Here is a 25,686-nt window from a genome sequence, read left to right on the forward strand (position 1 = left end):
GAGAAGAAGAAACAACAGTGAAGTCTTCATTTTGTTTTTCCAGACGAACAAAGGACCGATGATACAGACGCTTTAACTTCTCTCTTTTTCCTCAGGGAGGAAGGTTCAGGCATTGACGTTCAGGTGTGGTGTTTTGGCACGTGATGCCATCATCATCACATGAAGTGAAAAAGGAAATGACATGATTCTTATCAAAAATGTGTTTCCATAGCGATGAACTGGGCCTCCTGAATCTGTGACTCGTGTCAAAGATTATACAAGTTTGACACAATTCTTTCTGTTCTGTTTCTTCAGAGCTCTCTGTCTCAGCTTGTCTGCTACTAAAGTCCAGAAAATATTCAACTCAGATCACTTTCTCACATATAACGATAATAATGACAAAGTACTTTTAAAATCAGTGAATCACACAGTGGTCAGATAATAACGTCTCTATTGCAGCAGCTGCAGGATTTTACCTGACGTGACTTATCTCATCTCAACCACACAACTTACAGTACCTTGTTGTAAATCCTGTTTGGTCTGTTTCTATTTTTAACTCACATTTAGAACAATTAAAAACCAACAACACTGAGCAGTGATTCACTTTTCAATAATATCTCCAAAGTCCAAAAGTCCGTGTTGTCAGGTGCTAAAAACGTGTTTAATTTGACACAATATAATAAACGAGGCACAGAGAACGAGTGGAAGACGCCTCCGTCACTACCTGATCATTTTAACTGATTTATTCATTTATACACATGAGCTTTTATTTAGTAATTTTAGTTATTCTGTATTTCTTTATTTCTGCAGTATTCATTTCTGTGGCCATATGTTAATTAGATGGGCGGTCCTATCTCGGTCTAAAAACTGATTGGTTCTAGACGTATGATTGATTTTATGAGAAATCATGTGGAAAATACAGAAAAAACATTTTTCATAACGAAAATATATTTATTTCAAATTTATACAGATGACACTGTCAGAGCTTCAGAGTAGAAAACCAGCTGTCACTCTGACTCTGGTTACAGAAAATAATCCCAGAGCTTCAGGTTGGATTCAGGTTCTCAGTGAGTTCACAGTCACCAGGAGCTGTAAAAGACACAAACATGTTGTTAGTCCACTCATCATCACACACTGAACTTCCTGTCTGGACAGTTTAGTTAAAGCTCTTTAACCCACTGTAACGTTCATGTGTTCAGAGGCAGTAGAGGAAAAACAAGTTGTACTTACGAGGTGCAGGGAGTTCAGCTGAAAACAGAAGAAGAAGTTGACTTGTCAAACATTTTCATATTGAAGTGTAGAGTTTCATCAGACTCTGAGTCTTGTCACTTGTTGCTTTATCACATTGTGACTCAGTGTTGCAGCCTGGACACAAACATCCACTCAGCTGCTGGACTCTCTCACCTGTCTTCTTTTTGTAGACCAGAAATCCAACGACAGAACAAATGAGGACGACGACAAGAACAACCACTGCAACAACGACGGTGATGGTCGTGTATGGAGCTATTATTGTTGCAATATTATTTGCAAATGCGTATCTCAATCTGTGTGTGCGTATTCAGATCTGTGTGTGTGTAATATGATCTGTGTGTGTGTATTCAGATCTGTGTGTGTGTAATATGATCTGTGTGTGTGTATTCAGATCTGTGTGTGCGTATTCAGATCTGTGTGTGTGTATTCAGACCTGTGTGTGTGTAAAAAAAATCTGTGTCTGTATTCAGATTTGCAAGTGAAGACAAATCTGCAAGTGCATGCAAAGATCTGTGAATGTGAACACAGATCTGTAAGTGTACATAGATCTGTAAATGTGTAAACCGATCTGTAAATGCGTACTTAGATCTGTAAATGTCTGTCATCACTTACAACTCAGGCAGGAGCTCTCCATTGGCTGTGTTTTTACACGTGAATTTTGCAACACTTCTGCCGCGGCAGATCTGTGATCTGAAAATGTGTAGAAATGAGATTTGTCTGTGACCTCAGTGTTCCTTTGCCCTGAGCTCAGGCTCACAGGCTCACGCTGCCTGGCTAGTATAATTCAATTACGTTGTTCACTTTGTACCATGAGAAATGTCGTTTTTACCGGTATTTCCTGTTTGATTGACGTGAGACGTACAACGCAATTCAGCGCACCGAAGTGCCCGCTTGTTCCTTTCTCCAATTTGTACAATGAAAATTGAAAAAGGAAGTCGAGAGCCGGAACCAGCCTTCAAAGTAAAAGCTCCGCGTTTTGATGGCTACAGCAACGGACAATTTAAAAGAAAGAAGAAGAAAAACTCCGAAACGAATTAAATACTTAATTCACAACAAATCGCCTAAACGATTACCATTTACCCCAGTAAAAACGACATTTCTCATGGTACAAAGTGAACGACGTAATTGAATTATACTTCGTACACGGACCGGGTCGGTACTGCTACTGCAGCCAGGCAGCGTGAGCCTGTGAGCCTGAGCTCAGGGCAAAGGAACACTGAGGTCACAGACAAATCTCATTTCTACACATTTTCAGATCACAGATCTGCCGCGGCAGAAGTGTTGCAAAATTCACGTGTAAAAACACAGCCAATGGAGAGCTCCTGCCTGAGTTGTAAGTGATGACAGACATTTACAGATCTATGTACACATTTACAGATCGGTTTACACATTTACAGATCTATGTACACTTACAGATCTGTGTTCACATTCACAGATCTTTGCATGCACTTGCAGATTTGTCTTCACTTGCAAATCTGAATACAGACACACAGATCATATTACACACACACAGATCTGAATACACACACACAGATCATATTACACACACACAGATCTGAATACGCACACACAGATTGAGATACGCATTTGCAAATAATATTGCAACAATAATAGCTCCATAGTCGTGTCACTGGACTTCTCTGTTCAACAAAACACAAAGAAACAAAACCATCATCACACAATGTGCAGGTGAAGCAGGTTAGAGCAGAGACTCATGTGTTCATCATGTGTCACATTCATCCACTCATCACCTCATCAGATTTCTGAGAGAAACATGAATTAAACATAAAGATGAAGCTTTGCAGATTGTTATTGAGTCTTTTCACTCTTTGCACTTTGAGCTTTTCTCCACAGTGAGGCGCTGCAGACCAGGAAGAGACACAACAAATGTGCAGGATTTTCTTGGCTATAATGAAACTGAAGAGCTGAACACATCGTTTTCTTTTAGGTATCCTAAGGTAATGTGATTTATGTTGTAGATTATTTCTGTATGAATGTTGAAAAAAAGTTTAAATTGTTTATCACCTTGATTTTCTCTGATTCTAATTTTTCCCATGTTGGTCCTGATGTGAGCTTTGTCCAGTTTGGTGACGATGTCGTCCTTCACTCCAGAGAGCTGAAACACACAGTCGTACCTCCTCCAGTCTTCAGCTTTGACTGATGAGACGTCCAGGTCAACACTCATCTGGAAGGATCCATCATGGTTGGGGAGGATCTCTCCTTGGTCCACGTCCTCATGAAGCTCCTCTCCATCTTTGGTCCAGAACATCAGGGCTCTGTGAGGGTAGAAACCTGTAGCGTGGCAGCTGACTGGAGAGGAGGGAGTCTTCTGGAGGAGAGACACTGAGGGACGGACTGGAGGTTTTTAAAGACAAGATCATCATCAAAATGGGAGTGTAAGTGTCTCCTTCATGATGATAATAATACTCAATTATCAGCTTTGTACTCTATTCTATTCAATGTTTACTGTATCACATTATTATCTATAAAAACAAAAACGTAGTAAAGTAAAATGTAGTTGGATAGAAGGACAAGGAGGAATCACAGTTGGTACTGATGATACTTTAAAAAGTATTTATTTTATAAATAAAGGTTGGTAGTTTGATATCCAATTGTGGCTAAAATAACAAAAAATTAACACTTTTAAAAAGTCCACATAAAGAATAAATTCTCTGTAAGTGAATTCTCTACCTGTTCTTTGCAGAAAACCACTCCCATATTTCAAATATTTCTTCAGCATGGTAGGATAAATGTTGCTGATGAAGTTCTTCCACATCTGACTTTTATCTGTATCTGCATCCCACTCTTGCTTGATGGTTTCAGCCCAGGGGTTTGCAGCGATCCACATCAGAGTCTGCAGGTCCAATGTGAGGAAGTCGTCTCCATTATAACCGTATTTTAAAAAACCATCAACCTTTTCAGTCTCATCATCCCATTCAGAGCCCCAATGCTTCTGGATGATGTGAAGACCTGAGACAGAGACAGAGAGATAAAGACTAATTCATAATGTCGCTACAACTCATCTGGGGCCCTGATTCATTCTTAGACTGCAGCAGATTTACAGAGAAGTTGAGGTGTGTTTAAGTCAAGTTGTTGTCTAATATCACAAATCACAGATGTTCATCAAAGGCCTTTACAGTCTACACAGCAGTGGAGTAGGACGGACAAAAGAACCAGGTTCTCAACAGGTCCAGATGACACATGATAGAGACTAATTGTAACTACCAGGAATACTAGAAATATCTAGGAGGTAAGTAAAAAAAAAAAAAAAAGGGAGAGAGAGAAATAAACCAATAAATGAGGTAGTAAACGTTTTATCAGAAACATACCATCAGTTTGGTTTGACTGCTGCTTGAAACCATCTGTGTCGACTCTGACCAGCTGCTCATATTTTATGCCATCCCCAGTAAATTTTTCCCAGTCTTGTGGATCATCCTCTATTAATTTTCTCACCCAGTCCTGTCTGGGTTCTGGTGTTTCCATGTTGCTGTCATAGTACGCCATTTCAACTTCATCAACACTTTCAGTAACCATGTAATCAGGGATGTTTGGGTGTCCAGAGGAGATCATCACATAGAACATCAGGGAGTGTTCGACTGTTGGACAAAGAAGTTTCAAAATGAATGTGTTCGATTTTTACATTTGATCATTTGCAAGAATAAGACATAGCCCCATTGTTATGAATTAGTTTTCTTGTAAATCAGTTGAAATAACTTAAAGGAATAGTTCACCAAAAAATGAAACTCAGTGACTCTCCCTCATGCTGATGAATACTCCGGAGTAGTTTTTTATTCCTCAAAGTGCATCTGGAGACCCGGGAGGCCGGTTCCTATAGTCCAACCAAAACTTTATATGAGAGTAATGGGTCCTGACACAAAAACGTCCATAAAACTACACAAAAACCATTTAATATTCCTCCACACTGCTCATCCACTGCAATCCAATGTCCTTAAGGGATATAGTCCAGAGTTTAACCGACGTCATTTAGGACATTTTTACAGCCTAAACAGTCCTGTATTGAATTTGCCTGATGCGTTCATTTTTTGGTGAGATATTCCTTTAACTGTAATAACAACAGTAGTGAATACAGTAGCCCCTGCACCTTTATATTCCTAAAATTTGAACTTGTCCGTGCCTTTTTACCTTTGTTTTTAAATTTGTTTACAACTCACCTGTTTAAATGTTTTTAAGGTCTGGAGTTACACCTATTTCAAAGCGAGCTAGGTGACATAAATTATTACTTCTCAGCCATGTTCATGCCCTTTGGATGATGAGTTTGTTAATATTATGGTGTGTGGCCTGTGTTCACCATACATGGCTTGTCATCTTTATTTGTAAACAAGTGTAATGGAGGTCCGCGGTACCGTATAGTCACAGACAGTCACGAGGTACAGTACCAGTAAGGAGAAGTGACAGCGTGTGGCGGTTAGCGGTACTGAAGTTAAACTAACTCACCCATAAAAGATGTGTAACCCACTTGCCAAGTGGCCATTGGCCTCTTGGCGAAATGGTTAGCATCGTCGCCTGCGGTGCGGGAGACCTGGGTTAGAAACCCGCTCAGGGCGAGTCACAGAACAACATCGGTCACACAAGCTAATAAAAAAATGCCAAAAAATGAATTAACACTGGGCTGCACACTGACACAGTGGTTTGCACCTTTGCCTGCCAGCAAGACGAGTCTGGCTTTGGTTCCTTGGCCTGGAGCCGGTCTGGGTGGAGTTTGCACATTCTTGTCCCTGTGACTTCATGGCTTCTCTCCAGGTTCCAACAACAGGAAAGGACTCGCAACACTGTATGAGCTCCCCAAAGTACAAAAATTTATTAGAGGACTAAAAATGACAACGTTTCGAGCAGTGCGCTCTTCGTCAGGTCAATCAAGACAAATGCTTACAGGTGTTCATTAAGTAGATACACAGGATCCACCCAGGTTCCAACAACATGCACACTACATTGATTGGCAACTCTGTACAAGTGTGGTGGTGACCCAAAACGTCCAGCTGCGCTAACGGTGCTAACAGGAATGTATACTTGCCACAGTCATTAAACTGGCCAGGTCTACAGCCTGACTTCTGCCTGTTAAAAGGTTTTAAAGATGCTTTCAGGTGTTTTGCTAAACAGTAAACAACCTACAGTATTATCTTATAAAGGTGGGCAACAGTTAGAAGTGATTTATATTCTGTTATTCAGTTCATCTGACGGCTGAAACATTATAATCAGTAAACATGTACAGTGGCTTGGGTTTAAAAAGGTAATATTATTATATTGATATTATTATTATTATGATATTATTATCTTATTATATTCTTTACCAATGTGTCCAATGTTGTTCTGGCCTGCCCTGAGTGGGTTTTGAGCCCTCGATGCTAACCGTTTCACCAAGAGGTTAAAGATCACTTGCCAAGTGAATTAGCACGTCTTTTATGGGTGAATGAGAAACTTCAGTACCGCTAATCGCCATACCATGTCACTTCTCCTTACTGGTACCTTGTGACTGTGACTAACCCGTGGTCCTCCGTTATACCAACAAATCAAATTTAAATACATATATAAATAAATGTAATGATGTTACCTGCAGATGCAATGTGGAAGAAGAGCAGCAGTATCAGGAGCTTCTCCATGTTGCTCTGACAGACCGAGCTTGTCTGAAACACCAACAAAAACCAGTTGGTTTTACCTTTTTATTTCCTGGCTGTGATAAAGTTAGTGCATATTTTATACGTGCTCACCTGTGAGTGACTCCCTGCAGGTGATCAAGGATTTAACATCCCACTTTGTTAATATTTGTGTGTAAAGGTCATTGTCACTCTCTGTTTCAGCTCATTGCTGCTTAAATCCAAGTCACATTTAACACAGAGAAACTGACACCGTGAGCATGATCCAAGTCCTCACCTGAAGAATAATCAACTTCATTTATAGAGATCAAACACTGACGATAATGAAGTTTGCAGCAGCAGTAGTTTTCCTGACAGTGATGACATATGGTAATAACATTTTACATATTACAGCTGCACAGATGAACTCGTTCAATAATCAAAATATTTTTGTCTTTTTTAGTATTTGACTGGAGGTTGTGTTGCTTCTAATTACTAGACCCTGGACAGTGGGTGTTAAAGGGTTAACTCCATCACACTGTAACTGTTTCATCGAAAAGAACCTGCTTGAACCTGCTGTTCCTCTTTTTAATCCACACCAACAGGGTCAATGTCAACAATGTTGAGAATGAGTCTCAAGTTTGATTTCACTTCTCTTCTTTCTGGTACCTCAGTTCATAAAAACACAAGTTTTTATTCACAAAAACACACAACACACAAGTTTTTATTCATAAAAACACAAGTTTTTATGAACTCTCTTCCTCTGTAACTACCCTATATGCAACAAAAGTAGAAAGTTTAGAAAAGACAACATTAAAAAACTATGAAAAATATTTTCATTACAAAGGTCCTCACAACCCAAGTGAATGAGTAAAAAGTTGAAGATCACAGAAAGGTGAGAATGTGGTGCTGCCATCTAGTGGCAAATTACTGAAACACATCGTTAAATCAAATTTGTGTAAAATGTTCTTTGTTTTTATAAACTCACAAATTACATTATTTGACAAAAAGAAACACCATGTACAGGACAAGAGGAGTTTATCAAGATTTTAATTCCTGGCTAAGTACAGTGGATCTCCATGTTACTTTAATTTGTTAGCAATTAGCATGCTTCTTAGTGTGACAGTTGAGGTTCCTGTCACTATGCCTCCAACTGATCATGTGCCCTGGCTACATGGCCAAGGGGATGACCCTTTGGGTGACTGGCAAGCACGCATGACTATTACCGAGGAGGTGTGGGTTCAATCCCCGCCCGGGTCCTCCTCACCTTGCCACATTTGCAATAACTGAAAGTATATTACAAGTGCAGCAAACAGAATTTTTGGTATTTTTGTGCATTAAAAATCTGTGTCTTCATAGAAAAAATCATGGTTTTAATAACACATCAAGAAAATAAGATTTCAACACTGTATGTAGTGTCAACATGCACATTTGATTCATGGAGTTCTTATAAAACAGAGAAAAGCTGCTAAACACTAGACTCTTTTAGCTGGATAATATGACACATGTCAAAGTGTTGACTTCTTCCATCCCATGTGAGGTCACTGATCGAGTGTTTGTCAGTCAGGTTTCTGGACTCAGACGCTCAGAGAGTTCAAAGCTGTTTTCAGGAGCTGTAGGAACAGAAACACACTTGTGACAAACTGTAGAAAGTCCATTTATGCAGCATTGAACTTTTAGAAACAGTAAATGAAGAAAACTGTAAAAGAGATCATCAACAGTCAGTCAAATTAACCAGCAATGAAATCTTAAGAAAATGTAAATCTAGAAAACTACTGAATAAGTTCATCAATAATAATTAAAACAAATAAAAATCTATAAGATCATTTGAAACAGAACAAAATAAGTTTTACTTACAGGATGGACGGTCACATTCTTTGGCTGAAACCAAGGGAAAAGACAAATCGGTTAAATGACAGGATGTGTGACTGAATATGATCCTCTCCTCTAGTGAACTCAACTTTTTGAACAAGAAACTAAAGCTTGTTTCAGTTTTACAATCTGGATAGAAACTTAAATATTTTAAGCGTCATTAAATCAGATCATCTGTCTACTTTCCTCTCTCACCTTTCTTCTGTTTATAAACCATGAATCCAGTGACAGCGATGAGGACGAGAGCCAGAGGAACCAGTGCAGAGATGATGGGGACAGTGGTGTTACTGGGCTTCTCTGGTCAATATAAAATATCACATTTTAAGACCAGAACAGATAAACAGGTCAGAACACAAGAGTGTAGGAGCTGATGTCTGTTTACATTCATCTGGTAATTTACTGCCCCCTTGTGGAGGCAGCAGGTTATTGTCTCTGGAAACTTGTCAAGAAACTGGTCAGCTTTTACTGTAAACCACTGTATCTATGTTCACAACTGTTGTTGAAGATGAATTCACAGCTCAACTGTAGAACATGACATGACGTCACATCCAGGGGCTGCTGATGTGATGCAAATATTTCTGTGCAGGTGAACAATCTGAAGAATTGTCTACAATTTGAACTATTTTAGTATTTTGGCAAAGCAATCTAAAGATGAGAGTGCTTTTCATTATGCCCAACAGTGTGTAGTTGGTTAGACAAACATCTGGTAATATGAATGAAGTGTGTGCCATTTGGTGCAAAAGTTGATTTGAATAACGCAGTTTTGGTTGCAGTGCTTCATTTTGCAGGATATACAGTATGGGGTATTTGCAGTTTGGGTTTTGCTAATTGTTTTGATAAAACCAGCATAGTTTGCAAAATTGTGTGTTAGCAATTGGGAAAAAACTGTAATAGACAAACCAGTGATATCCCTTTAAGACCAAACCCACATTTGCACCAAGCTTCCTTTAATCCTGTATTTCTTGGTGGTCAGAGAGCATTGTCTGCTTTATTGCAGGCTAGAAGTCTCCTTGACCGGTGACTTTGAAAGCTGACAATAGATCAGTAACCTCCCTTCAGTGGTTCAACACCTTCCCAAAGAGGCTCCATCATAGAGACCACTGAACTGTGGCTTATCCAAAATTGCACTGACCAACTGGGATTGATATAGTATTGGTCTCTGGACAACTTGGGGTGCAAAAAAGACCAGACCCTTATCCACAAGAATGTGTAGAGGATACTGGCCATGTGCTATCACCCCCTGGAATTCATCATCCCATTTACCACCCATGGAAAAGTTCTTCTACAGAAACTGTGGTCTAAAGAGCAGGACAGGAATTACCCCCGGCTTCCCGATGCCTTTGTGAAGGATTGGACATTATGGGAGAAGTAACTTCCACATTTGGCCTCGATCAGACTTCCAAGGTGTTATGAACTCACTGAGGACCAAGATCCTCCAATGACCAGAGAATTGCATGTCTTCTACTAAATTATTCCACACTCTTACCCATGTTGTTCCTGATCCATGCTTTTTTCAGTTTGGTGACGATGTCGTTCTTCACTCCAAAGAGCTGAAACACACAGTCGTACCTCCTCCAGTCTTCAGCTTTGACTGATGAGACGTTCAGGTCAACACACATCTGGTAGGATCCATCATGGTTGGGGATGATCTCTCCTTGGTCCACGTCCTCATGAAGCTCCTCTCCATCCTTGGTCCAGAACATCAGGGCTCTGTGAGGGTAGAAACCTGTAGCGTGGCAGCTGACTGGAGAGGAGGGAGTCTTCTGGAGGAGAGACACTGAGGGACGGACTAGGGAAAGAGACGGGGTGAGGTAATACAGTGGTGATTCAGTCTGATTGGTCTATGTCAATATTGTGATCATCAAACTAATCAATTCATGTTAGTCTATACCTGTTCTCATGACAGAGTATTTTGCATACTTCACATACTTCTGCAGCCACTCAGGACAAATATTAACTATGAGGTTCTCAACGTGTTTGATTCTCCCTTTGTCAGCATCCCATTCCTTTTTGGTGACGACAGCCTCTTCTTTCAGAGGGATCCATGTCAGAGTCTTCATGTCCATTGATATGAAGTCTTCTCCATCATAACCAAACTGATTGAATGCAGTCACTTTTCCAGTCTCATCGTCCCATCCACATCCACTTATCCACTGTAAGATGTGGGCACCTGAGGCAGAGACAGTTAATGTACAGATGATGTCTCCTCTGGGAAGATGATCAGTTTTAGACCTTCTAGACCAAGTAAACGAAACTCGACCTCTTCAGTGTCAGAGACAGATTCGTTATAATGTGTTAGTTACAGAAGAGCAGTGGCCTCGTCTCAGTTTGGTGTCAGAAAAAGGACGTAGGAGAGGACAGAGTCTATGAAGTTCCTCATGTGTAGAGTCTGTTTCCAGAGTGTGAAGATGCAGAACTTCAGGACTCTGATGTGTTTAGTTTGTAACATGCATCAACAAAGATGAACACAAAGTGACTGGTTTACTCTGAAGAGTCACTGACACTGATTCAGTTGGTTATGAGAAGCTTTAGCTGAACTTCACCCTCCTTAATGATTTAATGTTGATGCTCAGTAGATTGACCATTGTTTGACAGCAAAACATTAAATATGACAATATACAGAGAGACTGTACCTACCTTCACTGTGGTTAAAGCGCTGCTTGACCTGGTCCATCGTGCCTCTAAAGATAGGCAGACTCTGGAAACATTCTCTCTTGTACCACTGCATGTGGTCCGAGTTCTCGTGTAGTGCTAATCTCACCCAGGCCTGTTTTAGATCTATTTTCTTTGTGTTGGTGTCACAGTGACCTACATGAATGTCATCAACCAGCACATCAGCCACAAACTCAGGGAGGTTTGTGGGTTCAGAAGACAGAGTAAAAAGAAACTTCATGGTGTGTTTCTCTGTGGGACAGACACGTTTTTAAAAATGATTATTATTATTAAAAATCCTCTTAAGATAAAAGTGAAAATCATGCAGCAGTGTGACACTGGAGCAACATCCAGAGCTGAGCAGAAAGTAATGTGATATCCAATTGTGGCTAAAATAACAAAAATGAACACTTAAAAAGTCCAGATAAAGAATAAATTCTCTGTAAATGAATTCTCTACTGTACCTGTTCTTTGCAGAAAACTACTCCCATATTTCAAATATTTCTTCAGCATGGTAGGATAAATGTTGTTGATGAAGTTCTTCCACATCTGACTTTTATCTGTATCTCCATCCCACTCCTGTTTAATGGTTTCAGCCCAGGGGTTTGCAGCGATCCACGTCAGAGTCTGCAGGTCAAATGTGAGGAAGTCGTCTCCATTATAACCGTATCGTAAAAAACCATCAACCTTTTCAGTCTCATCATCCCATTCACAGCCCAACATCTGCTGGATGATGTGAAGACCTGAGACAGAGACGGAGTGAGATGAAGAGACAGATTGTCATTCATCACACTGATAAATCATTTCACTACAACTGGAGACATTTGTTTTTAGACAACAACAGATTCTAGAGAAGTTAAGATGTGTTCAAGTCAAGTTGTTGTCTAATATCACAAATCATAGATGTTCATCAAAGGAATTTACAGTCTACACAGCAGTGGAATAGGATGGACAACAGAACCAGGTTCTGACCACAAATGAAATTATTTCTTTCCCTGTTACATTTATCATATAGAACTTATTCTGTTCTATTATGTAAAGTGAAATACAGGAAGAAACCAATAAATGAGGTAGTGAACATTTGATCAGAAACATACCGTCAGTTTGGTTTGACTGCTGCTTGAAACCGTCAGTGTCGACTCTGAGCAGCTTCTCATAATTTATGCCGTCCCCAGTAAGTTTTTCCCAGTCTTCTCGATCATCCTCAATTAAATTTCTCAGCCAGTCCTGTCTGGGCTCGACTCTTTTCATGCTACTGTCATAGTACGCCAACTCAACCTCCTCAATGTTTGTTGCAGTCACATAATCAGGGATGTTTGGGTGTCCAGAGGAGATCATGGCGTAAAACCTCAGTGAGTGTTGGACTGTTGGATAAAGAGGATTCAACTTGAATGTGATCAGTTTTTTCATAAATAACAATTAATAAGAAGACAATATATACTTTATTATTGCCCCAGGAGTAAAGTGTTATAATAAGTTTTGAGTTGGATTCAAAGTTAATGCCAGTTGTTGTTGTTGTTGTTGTAACATCTTGCTAAGCTGTTGCATCCAAACACCTGAGGCTATACCTGTGCTGATGATGCCTCTTTTAACTATAATAGGCTACCTAATACATTTCTTATCTAAACAACAAACACAGCACTGAACTCAGTTGTAACATTAGCAGGACACCTAGTGTGACATAGATTCACCTTCTGATAGCTGAAACTCTGCAGTCAGTGAACACAGACGGTATCTTGGGTTTAAAAAAGGATATCCTTATATGGTCTTACCAACAAATCATATTAGAATATACAGTACATAAGTAAATGTAATGATGTTACCTGTGGGAGCTACGTGGCAGAAGAGCAGCAGTATCAGGAGCTTCTTCATGTTGCTCTGACAGACGGAGCTGGACTGAAGTACAGCCAAAAATCTGTTGGTTCATTTCACATTTACTGTATTTCCTGGTTGTGATAAAGTCAGTGCATATTTTAGACATGCTCATCTGTGAGTAGCTCCCTGCAGCTGATCAAGGAGTCAACATCCATGTGTAAAGTTCAGGTCACTGTCTGTCACAGCTTGTCTGCGGCTTAAGTCCAAATCACATTTACCACAAAGAAACTTTAACACCTTGGACATGATCTAAATCCACACTGATCACAGTCTAACTGTTTCTTTAGGAACAAAAACCTGCTTGACTTGTTTCTGTTTTTAACTCATATGATCAGGGTCAACAACAGTTGAGTATGAAGCTCAAGCTCGACTCCACTTGTCTTCTTTGTGATCATTATAAACTCACTCAGTTCATTAAAAACACAAGTCACAATGTCTTTGGCTTTCTTTAATGCAACAAAAATAGAAAGTTAAGATGTCTGCACAGGAAAAAACAAACAAATAAAAAAAGAAGATTTTAACAATGTTTTCAGTGTTTACATGTAATTTTATGGAGTCATCGTAAAACAGGAAAGTACAATCAACACAACATGAATGATAAAATTAGAATTATGGGGAAAACATTATTAGCTGCTGGGCAACGTGACACATATCAAAGAATTGACTTCTTCCATCCCATGTGAGGTCCCTGATGAGTGTTTGTCAGTCAGGTTTCAGGTTTGTGGTTTCAGAGCAGAGTCCTACACGGGTCCAATTTTGGAAACCCGCGCCCGCCCCACCCGTAGGTTTTTAAGCCCGTGTCCCGACCCGTCACCCATGATTATTTCTGACTTCAACCCAGATCCGACCCGCCCATCAATATTAAGACCCGCTGCCCGTGAGATCGCCGTCATCACCGGCGTTAACGGGGGTATCCGTACTCTTTAGAAAAAAGAAAAAAAGAGAGAGAGAGGGGAAAAAAAGCAGTACTCTTTCGCGGCTATTTCCGGAACGGAGAATGATAGCGACGTAATTCTTTTTTAATGAAAGCAGGAAACTTCAGCCTTCACATTAATCCCATCGGTGTGTTTGTAGCTTACCCAGAAGCTGAGCAGTCAAGCCATAACAGGATAAACTCCAACGGGAAAGCTGTGAGCGGTCACACGAGCGGCCAAAGATTGTTTATTTACATCAAGATGCTCCTCACACATACACCCGCGTACCCACCCGCGTTCATTTGAGTTCCGCCCGTGCCCGACCCGTGAATTTACACAAGACAACACCGTTTTTGCGGGGTAACCCGTCGAATACCCGTGGGGATCCGACCTGATGCAGGACTCTGTTTCAGGGGGTTCAGCATTGTCTTCAGAAGCTGTAAGATCAGAAACACACTGTTAGTGTTAAACTGTGGAAAATCCATTTAACCGGCATTTTAGACAAGATCAAATCAGTTTTACTTACGGGATGGTTGGTCTGTGGCTGAAACCAAGAGAAAAGACAAATCAGTTGTAAATGACAGGATGTGTTTGAGCAGCTCATCACCACTGAATATGATCCTCTCCTCTACTCACTCAGACTTAGTGAAGTTATTTTTTTAACAGAAAACTGAAGCTTGTTTCAGTTTCACAATCTGGATAAAAACCTAAACGCTTCTTCAGAGGCAGCAGAGTAAAAACAAGTTGTACTTATGAAAACAGAAGAAGAGGTTGACTTGTCAAACATTTTCATATTGAAGTGTAGAGTTTCATCAGACTCTGAGTCTTGTCACTTGTTGCTTTATCACATTTTGACTCAGTGTTGCAGCCTGGAAACAAACATCCACTCAGCTGCTGGACTCTCTCACCTGTCTTCTTTTTGTAGACCAGAAATCCAACGACAGAACAAATGAGGACGACGACAACAACAACCACTGTAGCAGCAACCACTGCAGCAACGAACACAACACACACAGAAACACAAAGAAACAAAACCATCATCACACAATGTGCAGGTGAAGCAGGTTAGAGCAGAGACTCATGTGTTCATCATGTGTCACATTCATCCACTCATCAGTTTTCTGACAGAAACATGAATAAACATAAAGATGAAGCTTTGCAGATTGTCAGTGAGTCTTTTCACTCTTTGCACTTCGAGCTTTTCTCCACAGTGAGGCGCTGCAGACCAGGAAGAGACACAACAAATGTGCAGGATTTTCTTGGCTAGAATGAAACTGAAAAGCTGAACACATCGTTTTCTTTGAGGTCTCCTCCTTTGTTGTGCAATGTAATTTTTGTTGTAGATTATCTCTGTATGAATGTGGGGGAAAAAAGCACAAATAAAATGTTTTATCACCTTGATAATTTTTAATTCCAGTTTTTCCAATGTTTTTGCTTCCATGACCGACCCCCATGTTGGTCCTGATCTGAGCTTTGTCCAGTTTGGTGACGATGTCGTCCTTCACTCCAGAGAGCTGAAACACACAGTCGTACCTCCTCCAGTCTTCAGCTTTGACTGATGAGACGTCCAGGTCAACACTCATCTGGAAGGATCCATCATGGTTGGGGAGGATCTCTCCTTGGTCCACGTCCTCATGAAGCTCCTCTCCATCTTTGGTCCAGAACATCAGGGCTCTGTGAGGGTAGAAACCTGTAGCGTGGCAGCTGACTGGAGAGGAGGGAGTCTTCTGGAGGAGAGACACTGAGGGAAGGACTGGAGAGGGAGAGAGACAACAGGTAAGTTAGACTGGTGGTCGTTGGTCTCCACTACATGTTCAGACTCACACATTCATCTTCTGACAGCTCCACATACTGTAACAACAACAGCATCTCTCTCTTCTAACAGTGAAGAAGTGAAAGTGACTTCACTCACACTAACTGTTCACTGACTATCACCAGTCGACTGAGATGATGTCAGAGTACCAAACAGGTCAGTCTCTCCTAATTGGTCAGGACCAACTCAGATCTTAAAACAAGGTGATGTCAGATGAGGTCTTCTAGTAGCTGATATCAGACCTGCTGCTGCAGGTTCAGGAGGACATCTCTATCTTACTTACAGAGCTACCTCAGCTCAGACTTTTTCTCAGGATGTCTGGCTTTGGGATGTCTTTTCAGATCATGCCACACACAATATCTGCTGTATTAAGGTCTGGAAGGTGGATTTTCTTTGTCTGTTGTAGATTTGCTTTAATATTTAGGGTCATCACCCAGCTTCTTTTGAGCTTCAGCTGGTGGACAGCAACCCTCACATTATCTACCTTCATAAACTCGATGTCCATATCCAGAGGATCAAAGAGCAACATCCAAAATCATGACAAAATTAGGTTTAGGGTTAGAGTTAGGTATTTGTCAAGGTTGCTAAGTTACAAGAGCCACACGTTGTAATACAATGGTAAGGGCAGGTAGAGCTGAGAAGACAATTCCCAGTAGGTCACACTGTCTCATTTCAGTTCTGCCTTCATGACTACAACAGCCACAAAGTAAAAGTGATAAGAGTCTGATTGGTCGATATCAATACTGTTCTGATCATCAAACTACATCAGATCATGTGACTCTACCTGTTCTCAGCAGAAAGTTCCTCCCATAGTTCAAGTACGTCTTCAGCCACGCAGGACACATCTGAGTTAAGAAGTTCTCATTGTATTTTATTCTCCCTTTCTCAGCATCCCAACTCCGTTTGATGACGACAGCCTGTGGTTTTGCAGCGATCCATGTCAGTGTCTTCAGGTCCAGTGACAGGAAGTCTTCTCCATCATAACCATACTGACTAAAACCATTAATTTTTCCAGACTCATCGTCCCATTCACATCCATTCATCCTCTGTAAGATGTGGACACCTGAGACAGAGACAGTTAAAGGACAGATGGAGCTATGAATAATCGTGGACTGGATTTGTGGTTTATATTTTGGTTTGTAATGGTTTATATACAGTATTATTAGGCCCAACCTCAGTTTTTCAGTGTCAGTTTATTTTCTCTGGCCTCAACAATATCAGTGATAAAACACATTTGTAGTTTCACTTTGTAGAGTCATTGACACTACACTGATTCAGTTGGTTATCATTGTTCAGTATTAAATATAACATAATTCAGACTATACCTACCTTCACTTTGATTAAAATACTGCTTGACCTGTTGAATCCTGGATCTTAAACGAGGCAGAACCCCAAAACACTCTATGTTGTACCACTGCCCATGTTTAGGGTGATCATCCAATGCTGTTTTCGACCAGTTCTGTTTTGGTTGCAGTGTGTTTGTGTTGGTGTCACAGTATCCGGCCTCAATGTCATTAATTAATCCAACAGACACAAACTCAGCGAGGGTTGTGACTCCAGAAGACAGAGTGGAGAAAAACTTCAGGCTGTGTTTCACTGTAGAACAGACAAGGTTTTTTATTATAAATATAAACCTTCACTCCTCATAAATGTGATATATTCAGTCAGATTCAGTTGAAAATCCAGTGGAGATAGGGGAGAGTGGGGTAACAAGTGAGACATTTTTTACATTTGCTCCCCTCTAAGCGAGCTAAAATGATTTATCCGTAAAAATTTACACATTTCCCATTAATTCAGGATGTTTCCTAGCAATGGAAATTATCAGAATGTATTTAGAAAGAAGGGCAGTGAAAATATGATTGTTTTTAAAAAAAGTGGTCTCGTGTCTCACTTTACCCCAGCTCAGGGGTAAACTGAGACAAACCAGAGAAATCAATGGGGTAAACTGATCCACTTACTTTTTCCACTCTGAAACTACCATAACAACACATGTTGTAACAGTTAGAGTCCTGACAGCTAGCTTGACAACCACACATCCCAGAACTAATGTCGGACTAGTAGCAGAATCATGGGGATTGGTCAATTAAGCACTTTTTTTTCTAAACACAAAGTGACTCAAGAACAAAATCAAATACAACACAAAATGTTTTAATTAACATTCAAATGACAGATAGAACCAGTTAGATTGTCTGGGGGTCAGGCCCCGACAATCGTGACCATTTTGATCAAAAGTCCTCTTGTGTGTGGGGGGAGCCGACAAAGTGGAATGTGGCTAAAATTTTGTTAATAACCAATAAAGAAGTGAGCTGACTGAGAGCACATAGCATAACAAAGTAGTGTGGCTACAGATCATGTTCGATCACGCAAGATTTCTGGCTTGGGGGACGAGATTCTAGTGTAAATCTTTGTGTGTGGTGTGCTCACGGTGTCTCACTCATGGATTTATTATAATACATCCATGGTCTCACTTTACCCTGCAGCATTTGTCTCACTTTACACACCCCCATTTTAGAAAAAAATGACCTCTCTTAGAAATTCAGGCTTATTTTCAGCCAGCGTCATCACATGGTTTTATGTGTTGGGAGTTAATCATCGTGTATCTTATAAGTTTTTCTACCTGAATCAATTTGCTTTGGCACAACAGTTGATTAAGTTGACAGCAAGAAAATTTACTTTTACATGCAAAAATTATATTTTTGTGAAAAAAACATGCTTTCCACAGCATCATGAGGTCCTCTCCTTCATGGCCATGGGGAAATGGAAGGGGCTTGAAAACATAATGGTCAGATGACCATAAATGTGTTCCGTTTTCTAGATACAGGGGGTGTCTCACATTACCCGATGTCTCACATTACCCCACTCTCCCCTACAGTAAAAGTGAAACCAAATCGTGAAGCAGTGAGTAAAATCCAAAGCTGAGCAGAAAGTAAAGTGAAGAGTTGAATAAATATTTAAATGTGATCCTACCTGGTGATGAACTGTGACAGAGAAGAAGAAACAAAAGTAATGTATCCATTTTGTTTTTCTAACATCGCTGTGTCCTCAGAAGGAAGGTTGAAGTGTTTGAGCTCAGCACATGGTTACACTATAGGCATGTCTAGTTGTCTACACTATTCCACAGAGGGCTGTGTGACTGCAGGTTCTTGTTCCAACAGGCAGCAGAACACAGTCTGACCAATCAACTGTCTGTAGACTGAGATCAGTTGATTAAATGAATCAAGTCTGTTTTGCTGCTGCTTAGTTGAAAAAAAAAAAAACTGGAATGTGGCATCGTTGTCCTGACATGCCTATGGTGCCACCCTCCTGCCTTGCAGGTTGCAGCCAATTTTCACTTTGTGTTGCCAACTTGGCGACTTTCTCCCTACATCAGTCGGGTGTCGACTTTCCAAATCCTCTTGGCGACTTAGGCTATTTGTCAAAACACCGCTGCCCCGAAAATCTTGACGTTTTCTAAAGGGAAATAAATATGCAACACAGGAATTTTCCTCTTACATCCAGATATCATTAATTTACATTTAGATGTGGAAATTCTGAAACACCACTTTATTTTCCCACTGAACAATCAGATCCCAAGTCTGAGACAGAGTTTTAGTCGATGCAGGTATAGAAACAGGAAACAGAGGATCACACTGAACTTTACACAGAAACAACTGCGATGAACTCAGTGAAGCTGATTGACAGTGTGTTTAATTAGGTGGGTGATTCTACCTCAGTCTAAAGACGGATTGGTTATAGAAGTGTGATATATTTATTTCACATTTGTGTACAGACCTAAATATACAGATGACACAGTGTTACTTCCCAGCTTGTGTGTGGGAAAAGGACGTACATAAAATAGCCAGATTTAATTGGTGTTAGTCAATTGACGTTTATTGTAACAAGTTCTTCAACAAAAGAATGAACAAAGGGTAGCACCTTGGTAGACGGGGACCAGGAGGGAGCTGTCTGTCAACGTAAAGAAAAGAATGAAACCAAAAGGGTTAACTAAACTAACCTCTCTGCGCAAAACGGTCAAAGGCAATAAAAGAAGACAATGAAACAAAAGAGAGCTCTGCAGATAAGGCTAAGCTATCCAAACCAAAATACAGAATGACAGCCTCCCACTGTGCCTAGTGAACTAATACAATGTGTAAATCCTCGAATGTGTGCACCAACGGTATCAATATTGAACCTGACCCTGGCCCACCGCAACCGAGTGCAGCACGCAGCCAGATACAGGACTGCATCCAGAGAGAGCGAGAGAGACTGACTGCCAGGCACTAGACCACTGGAAAAGAGAGTAACGACACGCATTGGTCCAATGGAAGCGCCTCCTGATGGCGGAATATGGGTATTGCAAAAGTGCCCAAGAACTAACTCTGCATTGTTGGTGAATGAGCAAGTGCTAATTTAAAGGGATAGCTCAACATTTTGGCAAATTGGCCCATTGCCATAATCCCTATAGTCATAGCAGTAGGTTCGTTACCTTTAATTGTCGGTGCAAGCTATTTTTAGAACGGCGGGGCGGAGCAGCAGGCTGCTCAGAGCTACGCTATGGAGGCAGGGAATTTCTTGGTTTCCCTCCCTCCCTTCCCTTCCCCAGGTAACGAACATACTGATATGACTATAGGGATTATGGCAATGGGCCAATTTGCCAAAATGTTGAACTATCCCTTTAAGGACATTTCTAGATCACCTGTTGATAGCATCATTGAGGACCCCTTACAGATAAAAATTAACACATAGGCTAGTAAAAACAAACAAACAGTTTTCTACATGAATTTTTCAATCTACATTTTATAATAAACAAATAAGTGTAATTTGATATGACCAAGACCAAGACACCTAAAAACAAAAACACGTCTGTTTTCATCAATTTACAAGCATGCTGCCGGCAACACACATACATTGGAGTGAATGGGTTTTCTGGGCTCTTTTGCAATACCCATATCCTGCCACTCGGGGTGCAAAACCCTTACCACGGGAGTCAATAGTGGTGTTGTTACTCTCTTATTCCAGTGCTCTAGTTTGCACCGGTCCCCTCTCAAAGCCATGACTCCGCCCCCAGCACTGTGTGGTGATTGCTGGTCTCGAACACCTGGACACGCAGCAGCACTGGAACGGGGAGAGAGAAACACAGGAGCGGAGCGGGGAGAGAGGAGCAGAGGAAGGAGAGAGGAGGCCGTAACACACTCAGACTGTTTACAGAAAATAATCCCAGAGCTTCAGGTTGGATTCAGGTTCTCAGTGAGTTCAGAGTCACCAGGAGCTGTAGAAGGCACAAACATGTTGTTAGTCCACTCATCATCACACACTGAACTTCCTGTCTGGACAGTTTAGTTAAAGGTACAGTATGTAAGAAATCTAGCTGTAAAATCGTCCTAATATGTAACAGAGACTCAGGAATAATGTTCATATAACATACTGAACTCACCAACAACAATCCTACAGCCAAGATATTCGCATTAAAAAAATTTTTTTGCGGACCGCAAATCATGTTTATGTTTTGAATTTCTATGGTTGGCTTGTGTCGCCACCCAGCGCTCTCTCCCTGTCACAGCGTCTGTGGCATTTCAGCCTCCGGGTTGCCAGTTAGCTTCCACTGAGCTGCAAATACGGCTGGGAGATAAAACGAGATCATGAAAAAAAAGATTGTGTTCTATTATCGGTTATTGGTCGTATTTGCTTGATATCACACGGTAGAAGCGGCTTGTTGCTCTGTCGTTTAATAGGCTACACAGCTTGCTGTTGTGAGCATTAAGCCTAGTTAGTTTGAGCTGCTGCTAACGCTAAAGCTAAAGGGAAGAATTACAAAGTGAAAGTTAGAAAAGAGGGAGGAAATGTGGCGAAATGGAGCCGATGGTAAATGAAGTGATTGTGAACGTGTGGAGCGGTTCATGAGAGGAGTCTGTCTGCCTGTCCGGTCCTCATGTTTATGATCCGACGTCAGAAAGTGGAGGAGAACCGGAGCGGCTCGCGTCGTTTATTCTGCGGTAAGACGTCTCATATGTTGGCTCATCTACGGCGTGATTAACACGCACTACGGCTCCGGTAGATGCGGGGTTACAGTGTGTGTGTCTGTGTGTGCGTGTCTGTGCGTGCGTGTGTGTGTGTGTCAGCGCTGCAGACACAGCGTTGGAGCGTGAATGTAACAATAACTTGCAGATCACCTGAGTGACGTGAACTCCGCTCGTAGTTACTATGAGTCAGAGCAATAAAACAGTGAGGTTGTTGATGAATATTGAGCTTTTTACTCTGCTTTGAGACTGACTGAGTGAGCAGAGGAGGTTAGCGCGTCGCTGTCTGGCAACCTGGAGTCTGGTGGGTAGGGGAGGGGGGACAACGCGCTGCTGTGTTTTGAATTTGACTGCAGCAACAATTTTGGCCACATTCTTACATATCGTACCTTTAAAGCTCTTTAACCCACTGTAACGTTCATGTGTTCAGAGGCAGTAGAGGAAAAACAAGTTGTACTTACGAGGTGCAGGGAGATGAACTGAAAACAGAAGAAGTTCATTTGTCAAACATTTTCATAATGAAGTGAAAATCACACAAAAAACACAACTTTTTTTTATTATAAAAGTGCAAGATGAAAAAATGTAATACAGAAATGAGTCCCAAGCATCTGTTAACGGCAACATCTGTGGGTCACTGAAATGAGTAAAAGAGTTGGTTCTCACTTCCATTTTCTCGTGCGGTAGATTATTCCAGTAATGCACCCTGCCAGCAGGAGACCTATCCCAGCGACTTTCAGAATGGTAATGTAGAGAACTGAAAGATCAACTGAAACAACAGAATATGTATTCATTGAAAATGAAGTGCTGAAAATATTCTTCATGAAGTGAACATTCAAGCAGCTGATGGACTGTGTCAGCTGGCGTCTTTTAAAAGGGTCAGAAATGCATTTTGTTTTCTGCACCAGTGCTCCCTGCTGCTCCTCACAACTGGTTGACACATTGATTCAGTTATACAGCAGGTATGTTTGCAAATTTATATTCCAAATCTACTGAGTTTGCATGACGACCTCACACAACCACACATTGGCTAAACCACACTAGCAGAGGTGAGAGAGACTGTTGAAGCTTTGGTGTTTTTCTGTCTGTAAGTGGTGAAACTGTTCTCGATTTGTTACCCACTGTACAGACAAACAGATGTTGCCACATATCAAACAACCGGTGTGTTAACCACAGTTCACAGGAAATAAAACCAGCAGTAAACACATCACTGAGGGTCATGTTGGTTGGTTGATCAGGGAAACTACAGAGCATTCAAATGTCACTTCACTGAGAGGATACAGCCCATTATAGATCATCATATGTGCTCACAGTAGCAGTGAACAATGTAAAAAATATTAAACACTCACAAATCAGCTCATCAAAGATTCACGTTCAGAAAATCTGATGAAATGAATCAATAAAACAACCAATGAGTCTGATTCCAGCTTTACCTGAGTTGGTCCTGATCTGAGCTTTGTCCAGTTTGGTGACGATGTCGTCCTTCACTCCAGAGAGCTGAAACACACAGTCGTACCTCCTCCAGTCTTCAGCTTTGACTGATGAGACGTACAGGTCAACACTCTTCTGGAAGGATCCATCATGGTTGGGGAGGATCTCTCCTTGGTCCACGTCCTCATGAAGCTCCTCTCCATCTTTGGTCCAGAACATCACAGCTTTGTTTGGGTAGAAACCTGTAGCGTGGCAGCTGACTGGAGAGGAGGGAGTCTTCTGGAGGACAGACACTGAGGGACGGACTGGAGAGAGAAAAATGTGTTTTACTCCATATTCACTGTGATGTTAAATGACATGTTTAAATCTGTATCAGGTCATGTGACTCTATACCTGCTATCATCAGAGAGCTCCTTCCATAGTTCAAATAGTTCTTCAGTCTCTCAGGACACTCCTGGGTGAGGAAGTTCTGCAATTGAGATAATGAAACTCTGTCCTCGTCCAATCCCCGTTTAATGACGACGGCCTGTGGTTTTGGTGCGATCCATGTTTGTGTCTTCAAATCAAATACTATGAAGTCTTCTCCATCGTAACCATACTGGTTGTTGACAGAAACCTCTTGAGTCTCATCGTCCCATTCACATCCAAACATCCTCTGGTAAATGTGGACACCTGAGACAGAGACAGAGACAGAAACCACTGTCAACAACAAACTGAAACTGTTTAATGTGAAATAACCTGTTAGGCTACTCAAGTTTAACAGTACATGACTGATGATTTCAATCACTAATTCTATAGCAAAGAGGTTGGAAATATTCACTTTTATACGACATGAAACAGACTCAGAATTTTAACGAATAGAATGAAATGACAAAACAAAAATTGAAAAACACATTAATTTTCCCATGTTTGATCTCTATATTCTTTTGCATAACAAACTTTAACAGAAAATATTTCAGCAGTGAGACATGAATTTACCTTCAGTGTGGTTGAAGAGCTGCATCCACTCCTTCATGTTGGAGTTGAAGGAGCTTTGACCAACACGACACTCCTCAGTGAGTGTGTCCATGTGTGTTGGATCCTGTTCCATCCAGTCCTGTTTGGGTTCAGCTCTTCTGCTGTTACTGTCACAGTAAATCACCTCAACATCATCAACCGTCGTCACAGCAACAAACTCCGGCCAGGTTTGGATTCCAGACGCTCCGGTGAAGAAAAACTTAAGGGAGTGAGTCACTGAAACACATTTTCACAAATAAATAATAAATACATAAACATTAATAATAAAATAAGATGAATTTTTGAACAAATCATTAACATTCATCCATTTTCTTGTGCACCCCATCTCAGATTACCAGAAACGAAGCCCCATGTTACAGAAATTTAAGCACAGGCTGCTCTAAACAGAGTCACATGATTAAACAGATACAATAAAATGATCAATATACTTGCAACTGCATGTGATAAAAGTTCATGTGTAGAAGTGGTTACTATAAGATCAATAATATGGTTTTATTTGGAGCATGCACCTTTTTCCTAGTAATTCCTAAATGGATCACTTTTCTCCTTATTATTCAAAATTTTCCCCCTCACTTGCTCACATTGCTGCTGCTGCTGCTGCTGCTCGGTTTTTATTTGCCGTTTCTGGTCAGTACATCAGGGATGTCACAGCACAGCCTTGATTTGTAGTTTTGACAAAAGGTTTAAAGAGGCATCGACTTCAGTGTAAAAGTTCCTGAGATGTTAAAACAAAAAAAGTTGAAAAGCGAAAAAAGGAGACCGCACACATCAGCTCCCTTATGTGCAGATTTATTAGCACATCAGTAGTAGTAACGTTTCGAGCTCATAGCTCTTCATCAGGATGAAGAGCTATGAGCTCGAAACGAAACATCAGGATGAAGAGCTATGAGCTCGAAACGTTACTACGACTGATGTGCTAATAAATCTGCACATAAGGGAGCTGATGTGTGCGGTCTCCTTTTTTCGCTTTTCATGTCCACATTTTTGAGGCCAGCACCTATTGAACTGGATGTGCGCGACCGTATCTACTCTTTGAAAACAAAAAAAGTTACAATAAAATGTGATCTTACCTGGAGATGCTGCGTGACAGCAGAGGAGCAACACAAATATCGTTTCCATCATGTTGTATGGGAGCTACTTGTTCAAACCTCACACTGACACAGCTGCTCACATGTCGACAGAGAAAGGAAACAGTGACAGCCGAGGGGAGCAGAGAGGTCTAAATGTGGCTGCACAAAAGGAACAACACCAGTGCCCACAAAATTCACACCTGTACAGCTCACAGGGTCTTTAAAATA

At 40.9% G+C, this 25,686-nt stretch overlaps 2 protein-coding genes across 2 annotated transcripts in view; one reads left to right on the forward strand and one right to left on the reverse strand.

The window, feature by feature from the left end:
• The window catches only part of LOC310993866 (major histocompatibility complex class I-related gene protein-like), a gene marked incomplete at its 3' end in the record, with an annotated part of 77,140 nt that overhangs the window by 14,412 nt on the left and 37,042 nt on the right, over nucleotides 1-25,686 (forward strand). The window lies entirely within an intron of this gene.
• Nucleotides 1,025-25,501, reverse strand: LOC310993793 (major histocompatibility complex class I-related gene protein-like; the record flags this gene model as incomplete). Its single annotated transcript, XM_083982272.1, has 6 exons — nucleotides 25,459-25,501; nucleotides 24,350-24,604; nucleotides 23,765-24,043; nucleotides 15,531-15,887; nucleotides 2,814-2,870; nucleotides 1,025-1,068 (listed from the first exon to the last, which is right to left on the reverse strand). Exons 2-6 carry the CDS (start codon nucleotides 24,459-24,461, stop codon nucleotides 1,025-1,027), a joined length of 849 nt encoding a protein of 282 aa, XP_083838398.1. The 5' UTR covers nucleotides 24,462-24,604; nucleotides 25,459-25,501.

The sequence above is a fragment of the Trachurus trachurus genome (genome assembly GCF_905171665.1).
Source record: "Trachurus trachurus genome assembly, chromosome: 11".
NCBI classification, from domain to species: Eukaryota; Metazoa; Chordata; class Actinopteri; order Carangiformes; family Carangidae; genus Trachurus; species Trachurus trachurus.